Source organism: Amborella trichopoda, chromosome 7 (genome assembly GCF_054954075.1).
Source record: "Amborella trichopoda isolate Santa Cruz 75 chromosome 7, AtrichopodaSantaCruz75HAP2 v2.0, whole genome shotgun sequence".
NCBI classification, from domain to species: domain Eukaryota; kingdom Viridiplantae; phylum Streptophyta; class Magnoliopsida; order Amborellales; family Amborellaceae; genus Amborella; species Amborella trichopoda.
The window spans coordinates 24287805-24297118 of NC_142342.1; the positions used below are offsets into that span (position 1 = coordinate 24287805).

General features: G+C 39.0%; 1 protein-coding gene across 1 annotated transcript; it reads right to left on the reverse strand.

Moving 5' to 3' along the window:
• Positions 1-908: 908 nt before the first annotated feature.
• LOC18425428 (zinc finger protein GIS) lies at positions 909-1424 on the reverse strand. The gene has a single exon (XM_006829977.3). It carries the CDS (start codon positions 1422-1424, stop codon positions 909-911), a length of 516 nt encoding a protein of 171 aa, XP_006830040.1.
• Positions 1425-9314: the final 7890 nt, after the last annotated feature.

Sequence of the window (9314 nt, forward strand, 5' to 3'; positions counted from 1 at the left end):
AAGAGAGAAAAAGATAGGGTGTACGGTTTACTCTATCTAAAATAGATTAGATGTAACCTTATCTTAGCCTAGAAATATTTGGTTTAATCTCATTTGATAAATGTTCTATTTCTGTCTTTATCTCTTGCTTAGCCTTGTCTGCATGTTCTTGTTTGATCACATTTATCTTCCACACTTATCCACACACAATGAGACATACTCACTGTGCTGTGCAGAACTTTGGTAGTTTTTTTAGCATGTAAACTGTATTCGTTATTATAATAAATTCAACTATACTTATTCCTAGTACACATAAAATAAATTGATCAGTACTTTAATACGAGTATAAAATATTCATAACTAATTAGGACTATAATTATTTTAATTATCATAATATTCATTAAAATTATTACAGCTATATAATTATAACGTTATAGCTATATTTCTTGCATATGATAAAACTTTTAATTGAGATTCAAAATATTAAAAATTATATACATGTACTATTAAATAAATATCTATATTTGTTATGATGCTGAAAGGTATATATAGTTAATAGAAAGTTTTAACAATTGCAAAAGTTCCTCATATTTATTTATAAATTTATATAGTATCATACTTAATATATATTTCTATTTAGCCATTAATACAATATAATTATCACATTTTTAAAGTCGTAATAATTACTGTTATAAAACATACATTTGATGAGAGACACAATAAGATTCCTGAAAGTGAAAGCATTCCACAAGGAAGGAAAGTCAAAAGAAATTCTCAAATTCAATAGAACTGTCCAAAGCAAATTATTAATGTTGCATAAAACAAATTTCTAATGTCGCATAATGTACTCCAAATCATGCAGTGTCCCGTGCCAATATTTATTCTACTTTTATTCAGCAACACATGAGCATCAAAGCCGCAGAGACAAATCAAAGCCGCAGAGACAAATCAAGGTCCTCAATTTTGTGGTCCACATCCACGGGAATCCTGGTCTTTCTCTCTTGTCCCAACAAAGTCATGTCCTCCTCTGAGAGCCCAAATCCTCCCTTAGGCTCACTAGGCATCGTGCCCACCCCATAAGAGGGTGCAGACCCAGGTCGAACCCAGTAGTGCATCTGCGCTCGTAGATCCATACCCACAAAAGGAGATCTTATGAAAAGGTTCGAAGGCAATGGAGCCAAGTTACAGAGATGACGGATCGAACTTGGGTTCTTTCGTTGATCTGCCCAGCGCTCCTTCTTGTGCGCGTTTTGGTGGCCTCCGAGTGCCTGAGAACTTATGAACTTGCGGTCGCAATACATGCACGGGTAGAGACGCTGGACCAAAGCACGTGCCTCTGGCTCGAGACCAGTGCCACCAAGGGTGAGGTCAAGTGCTAGGGCGAGTGGACCTGTTGGGCACCTGCGAGTCCATAACTCTGAACTAGTTGAGCTCTTCGACTCCATTGCTCCTCTAGTGCAAGAAAGAAGCTGTAGAGGGAGAGAGAAACGCCTGATCGGGTTAAGAGAGCGAGAGAGAGGGGGGATTATGATGTTGGGGTGGAGCTGAGGGGTTTAAATCCTTCATTGTAGGGGTGTGGAGATATGAGTTGCCTAAATTGGGTCATGGTTCAGATCTTCTAATGTAAATGAAACCAGGAAGTTTAAGCCTTATTTGGAAATGAAATATATGAGAGACTGAAGTTAGCAACTGGTTAGGGTTTTGGAATACGTGAAGGGCTTGGAATTGCTATAAGTTGATCCATTCATGGAGTTGGGGTAGAGATATTGGATTTAATGGGGAATAAAGATACTGGGTTTTGGGTTTAAGGCAATGCAGATATGGCGGAAATCATGGTTGGATTTGAGGGATATCCTTGTGGATTTACAATGTTTCAAATGAGATTTCATCTCAGCTTCCTTTTTTTAATATAAACCAGTTAAGGATCTGATTTCCAGGGTCGTGCTCCATCATGATCGTGGCATTAACTGGTTTGATTTCTTCCTTCTTATTCTTTGGATGGGAAGTATATATATATATATATATATGAAAAACACTACCCAACGCCTATAGGCTAAATTGAACAGTGATTTTAACTTTCTCCATCACCGTCCAAAGTTCATCGCGCGGTCACGAATGTTTGGTAGTATTTTTTTTTATTTTTTATTTTTCTATAAATCGGAATGACCTGAAATTTAGAACGTGTATTTATCATGAATATAGGAATCTTTGAAAAATATAAAACAAATATTTTACATGAAAATAATTACCAAAATACCCCAAAATGTTTCGTTTGTATTTTGGTCAATTTGTTTTCCGCGGATAATTTTTTTTATATTTTTATTAGATGCGCCTCAATAAGATGTACATGCCTTCTAAATTTTAGGTTACTCCAATTTGTAAAAAACAAATAAAAAATAAAAAACTACCCGACAATCGTGACCACACGATGAAATTTATGAGGGTAGGAAAAATCACTATTCATTTTTGCCTATAGGCGTTGGGAAGAGTTTTCCTATATATATATATATATATATATATATATATATATATATATATATATATATATATATATATATATATATATATATATATATATATATATATGTATATATATGTATATATATATATATATATATATATATAACTCTTCCCAACGCCTATAGGTGAAAATTAACCATGATTTATTCTACCCTCATCACCTTCCAAACTTCATTGCACGGTCACAGTTGTCCTGTAGTGTTTCAGTTTTCATATTTTTTTTACATATCCAAATTACTTGAAATTTGGAGCATTTGTATATATTAGTGAGGCACACTTAATAATAATATAAAAAAAATAATAATTCACGAAGTATAAATTGACCAAATTACCACCGAAAATTTACAAGGGTAGTTTGGTCAATTTATATTTTACGAATTATTTTTTTCATATATTTATTAAGTGTGTCTCACTAATATGTACATATGCTCCAATTTTTAGATCATTCCGATCAGTAAAAAAACAAATGACAATTGAAACACTACCGGACAATTGTGAGGGTGCGATGAAGTTTGGATGGTGATGAGCATAAGCCGAAATCACTGTTCATTTTTACCTGTAGGCGTTTTGTATTATATTCCATATATATATATATATATATATATATATATATATATATATATATATATATATATATATATATATATATATATATATATATATATATATATATATATATATATATATATATATATATATGGAAAAATATCTCTATAGACCCTAGCTTTAACTTTTTTTTCTTGGTAGACCCAAATTTTGAAAACGTATCTTCTAGCCCCCTAATCAACTTTACCTATTTTTATTCCAACTTTTTATCCCAAACAAATTTAAAAAGACATATTTTTCAAACCCGCTCTTTCTCCTCACGTGGTCCACTTTCTCTCTCCCTATAAAGGTCTCAAACCCCTCTCTCTTTCTCTCAATTTTTCTCCATCCTCTCTCTCCTGTGCTTCCCCAAGTTTTTTCCCATCCTTTCTCTCTCCCTGTGCTTCCCCAAAGCTCTCCCTTTTTCTCATCCTCTCTCCTGTGATTCTTTAGATCCATCTCTCTCCCCCGTGCTTCCCCAAACCTCTGTCTCATATGCTCCCCCAAATCCCTCTCTCTCCAATTTCTACATCCTCTATAAATCATAGTCTTTTTCTCTCTCACCCCAAATCACAGCAACTGAAGCTCTTATTTTCCCATCTCAAATGGCCAGGGCTTAAGAGTAGGTAAGTCACCATTGCTATGTTCATTCATAATCATCAAAATTCAGTGTGATCAGTTTCATTGATAATTTTCCCTTTCCAAATTCTATCTTGCCTATTCATAAGTTGGAATAAACCTATCTTAGAAAACGCAATCCATTTCCACAAAGTGAAGATTCCAATGATTTTGCCGGTACATATACCATGTTCTAGGCAATGTCAAGAGCAAATAGAAGAACATAGTAAAACCAATGCCATGAATGGGCCACCAGTAGGCCCAACCAGAACAATCGCAAAGAGCATGAGATGCTCAGGATCTTGCTTTTTATCCGGCATCAGCACTAAGAAATTTAATGAAATTCCAAACTTCATCTTCTTGGTCTAGTTCTTCTATATCTTCTGGTTCTTTGTAATCAGATGAGGAAGCACTAGAACTTCTTCAAAACATTTGCCCTAATTCTGCTTCTTTTAATCAAGACTGCTACAGTCACTTATATTGGTGAGAGAGAGAGACTTTGATTTGGGGTGAGAGAGACTGTGATTTAGAAAGAGAGAGAGAGGGCGAAGATGGGGAAAATGGAGAGAGAGGGAGATTTGGGGAAGCATGGGAGAGAGAAGATGGGCAAAAATGGAGAGAGAGATATGGGGAAGCATAGGAGGAGAGAGGCATTTGGGAAAGCATGGGGAGAGAGAGGATGGGCAAAAATGAAGATAGAGGGATTTGGTGAAGTTTGGGGAAAGAGAGATAAGAAGAGAGAAAGAGAGAGTTGGGGAAGTACGGAGAGGGACGACTTAGGAGATTTACTGGGAGAGAGAAAAAAACATGTAGAGAGAGGGAGTTTAACAAAAATGTCTTTTTTAAATTTGTTTTGACAAAAATATAAAATAAAAGTGGATAAAGTTGGAAGATATAAAAGATAGAATCTCTATGTACAAGATAGGTTTTGAAACCTTGGGTCTATAGAGAAATGAAACTTAAAAAGAAGGTCTACAAAGATATTTTTCATATATATATATATATATAATCAAGTCAGTCTACGAGCTGACTGCTACAGTGTCAGCCAACGGCTCAGATTGAATCTGTGCCCAATTCGATGGTCACAACCTCATTCGTATTTGAATTTTCATTTTTTTATATATATCTAAATCACTTGAAAATTGGAGTGTCTATTCTTAAAATAACTTTTTTCAATAGATTTTTGAGGTGCATCTATAATTCTACATTTTAAGGTTGCAACCTTATATAAACGTTCTCCATATATATAGATAGGAAGATACTACAAAATTCCTATAGGTTAAAATGAACAGTGATTTTTATTTGAACACATTTTTCAGCACCTTGGGTCCCCGATACGGAATAAAAGAGAAGCCGGTCAATAAAGCCTTGACATATAGTGTAATTTTTTATAGTCTCAGAATTCCCCAGAATGGGTGAAAATATTCCAAAGTACTTCAAAAGGATACCTGCCAAATTTCGTTGCAATGCGGAATGTCTAAAGAAGTGCAGGCAAAAGAAACAGTTTTGGAAAATCAGTCTTTAGCACCATCAAACAGACCCTATACTGGAACCTTATTTTCAGAAAGTCAAATAGCTTTGAGACCAACCCCATTAGATGCTTCACAGTTCAAAACCCCCAAGGGTCAAGTTTCAGCTTAAACAGATGCTGCAGGACAAAGTTATGAGCAAAAGATTGAAAGATGAGAGGTCGTACGCTTCCTATGTGGCCTCCCAGCACCAATATCCATTAAATGATATTGGTTTATACAGTCATAAGCAGCAACTTTGGAGATTCATATCTCATTTATTACGAGTCAGATCGCACTCAAATTTTGTTAGTGTGTTTGTCTCGTCAAGACGAGCATTTTGATATGTGGCACGACCCATGATGATGCCCAAGCAGCGAGAAAAACTAGAGAGAAGTTGGTGATTCGTGAAGACAGTTGCAGGAAAATCAGTAGTATCACGACCCACTCGAGCAGCCATATCACAATGCTTACATACCCATTCGACATGAAACAAGTTCCATCGCGTATGTAAGGTCGCTATGATTGGTTCGAACCCCGCGTATGATGAATGGTTGGATTCAGCAAATGAAGGTGTCGAAGTTGCTTTAGATTCTGGCGGTCGAAACTCAAGATTCCGGCCAAAAATCGAAGATGGAAAAATCTTCGTTCGAGCACGAAATCAAGCTACGTTTGTTGCAATGCTATCGTGACAGTATGCTTGATGCAATTCAACAAATAAATCAGAGAAATACATAAAGGAACGAGCACACTATCGATCCGAAATTTCCAAGATTCATACAAATTTGAAGTTGCATGATCGTGGATTAAAAACATGATCCGTGGCTCGAAGTTGGTATCAAATCGATCGTCAAGCCGAGCCCAACGAGATAGTAATTATCTTTCAATCAAATGGATATCAAAACAACTCCGAATCGGCCTTGGAAAATCATGCATGTTCTATGGCAGCAGTAGGGACTGTTTTGAAATTTTATGTATTGTTGGGCAGGGGCAAAACCGTCATTTACCCCTATTTTTACATTTTATTTTAATTCTAATAAATTACAATTTTCATCAATTAGGATAAATTTTTGGCATCCACCCATGTTTTGGGCCTAACCCGATAAGTACATATTAAACCCCATTGTAAAAGAACCTTGATTTTGATCAATAAAAATTGAGAGTTAGCTTTGAGATCAAGGGTACATCCAGTAGAGAGAGAGAGAGGAGAGAGAAAAAAAGTCCAGTACCCCTCAATGAAGGTAACTTTCTCTCTCCTCCTCTCTTCTCTCTCATCTTCTCTCTTCTCTCTCCTCTTCTTTCATTCTCTCTCTTATTTTTCTTCTCTCTCTCTTCTCTCTTCCTTAAACACATACGGCAGTAACCATCGCCACGCGTGTCTCCCTCTCTTTCTGTCTCTTCTCTTGTCATTTTCTTTCTCTCTCTTTGCCCTAAACACGTAGGGCAGTAACCATCGCCATGCATGTCTCTCCGTCTTGATCTCTCTTTTCTTGTCATTCTCTTTCTTCCTCTTTTTGCTTCTCTCTTCACTTTCAACATATACAGTAGTAGGCACTGTCATGCATGTCTCTCTTCCCCCTTCTTTCGTCTTCTCTCTCGATTCTCTTTCCTCTTTCATCCCCTCTCCTTCTCTCTCTACTTTCCCTTCTTCCTTTTCTCTCTTTCCTATCTCTCTCTGTACTTTATTTATCTTCTTCGTATTTCCTTCTCTCTCTATTCTTTCTTTTCTCTCTCCACTCCATTCATGCACGATGATGCTTATCGTCGAGCATGATGTTCACTTTCTTTTCTTATCTTTGGAACATACACAGTGAGTCAAGCCTTCACTCGAGTGGCGGGTTGAGCCTCTGCCCGAGTTCCTTCTCCCTCCTGTCATGCACCGCGATGTCCATTACAGCGTGTGACATTTCTTCCCCTATTCCCTGATAAGGACATTGAATCGAGCCCTTTCCCAAGTGGCGGGCCGAGTCGTGTCTGAGTCTTTTCCGACACACGACAATGCTTATCGTCGTGCGTATCTTTTCTTTTCTCTCTGTTGACTCTCTCTCTTCATTGACAGTGAAACCTATCATCGTCCATGTTTTCTCTTTCTTCCCTTTTCTCGCCATGGAAGGTAGAACCTATCGCCGTCCATGTTCTCTCTTCCCCTCTCTCTCGTCATGAACGGCGGGACTAAGTGTCGTCCATGTTTTCTCTTTCTCTCATCATGGACGACGGGACCTATTGCCGTCTATGTTCTCTCTTTCTCTCTCTCCCTTGTTCTAAACGACAGAACCTATCACCGTCCATGCTTCTTTCCTCTTCCTCTCTCCTCTATCATAGATGGCGGAACCCATCATCGTCCATGCTTCTTTCCTCTTTCTCTCTCCTCTTTCATGGATGGTAGAACCCATCACCATCCATGCTTCTCTCCCCTTTCTCTCTATTTTTTCATGCCCGGCAGAACCCCATCGTCATCCATGCTTCTCTCCCCTTTCTCTCTCCTCTTTCATGGATGGCAGGACCCCATCGCTGTCCATGTTTCTCTTCTTTCGTCTCTCTCATCTTTCTTCTTTCTTCTCTCTCATCTCTCTTCTCTCTCTTCTTTCTTCCCTTCTCTCTCTTCTTTCTTCTCTTTTCCCCTCTCTTCTCTCTTTTCTCTTTCTTTCTTCTCTCCCTTCTTTCTTCTACCCCTCTCGTTTCACCAAGAGAAAGGTTGAGTCTAAGCACTGTCATGAAAGTCTCGTAGTCGAGCAGTAATACCACCGTGCTGGTCTGAGTTACCATGCCTGTCTTGCTGCCACGACAGACTCACCATTGTGTCAGGCCGGTTGGTGTTGGTTCTATCGTCAAGTAGTATTGCCGCCGTATCATTTGAGTTACCTTGTTCGTCTTGCTACTATGCCGTGTTAATCACTATACTGGTCCAGCTACTATGTCAGTCTAGCTACTTGGTCAAATTCTTCTCTTCTCTTTCCTCTATTCCATCTCTTTCGTCTCTTTTCATCACCCCAATCTCTACTCTCCTATTCTTTCCTTCTTCTTTTGAATGTGCACATCTGTGTACATTTGCTCAAAGACAAGGTGGGGTCTCTTATCCCAATTGTCTTATAAATTAACCATGTGTGTGTGATCGCATAAACAAAAGAGTACAGGTCAAGAGAGGGGATTTCGAACTAGTTGAAGAACTGGGGGGCTTTCCGTCATGATTTAAGAGGGCGCCTGCATGAGTCAGCCCAAGTGAGTCCCGGACCTAGGTGAGGTGTGTCCCACCTCACATTCAATTCCTCTCTCACCGGTTGGTGTACCTGCTCTTTTTTCCTAACAAGGTTCCCGAGAGAGTTGTCTCTAATCCTGAGTTTTCCTCAAAACCTAAGACACGTGCCACCAGGTCAATCTAACCCGGAGGGCGAGATCGAGGCATCTAACCAACTTGGCGATTCCACTGGGGACACACTACCCCATTGTCAGATTCGCCTTGTTTGGCTAGTCTGTCCTTTGCCTTTCTGTATTTCACACACATGGCTTTTGGGTTTTATAACCCATTTATCCGGAACGAGGATTTTCTCATCCCCGCTTTCACAATCTTTCTCTGGGAACAAGTTCCTTAAACTTTGTTCCCAACTTTCCTTCGGAGTAAAGACCAAGTGTCTAGCTCCCAAGTCTGGACTTAGATAGGTGTGAGAAGGGACTTAAAAGTCCCTAACTCCCCATCTCCTAGCTCTGGTGGAACCCCCACCAAAGCACTCTGCATCGGTAGCAGGCCTGCTACCACTCACAGCATTGCCTGCTACCATCACTGACAAGTCACTTGTCGGTCCTATTGCTGAGGTACGTCGAGAGGCTACTTAGTCCCTTTCTATAAAAGACAAGGAAGTTGTTGTTGCTCTTGTGGGTCACCGCAAGGCTACCCCCCACATTCTTGCACCACCTCGAGTCTCCATGATTAGAGGCTCGACACATAGAGGAAGAGACCTTAGGGTCTCCACCTCTCGCACACACATTAAGGCTCGTGGGTCATCCACTTGAGATGTAACCCTCGTATTGCCTCAAGCAGGTGTCCAGGATCAGGCCTCCTCAGACCAAGTCTTATACATGTGCATCCCACTGCTCGGGGCAATGCCA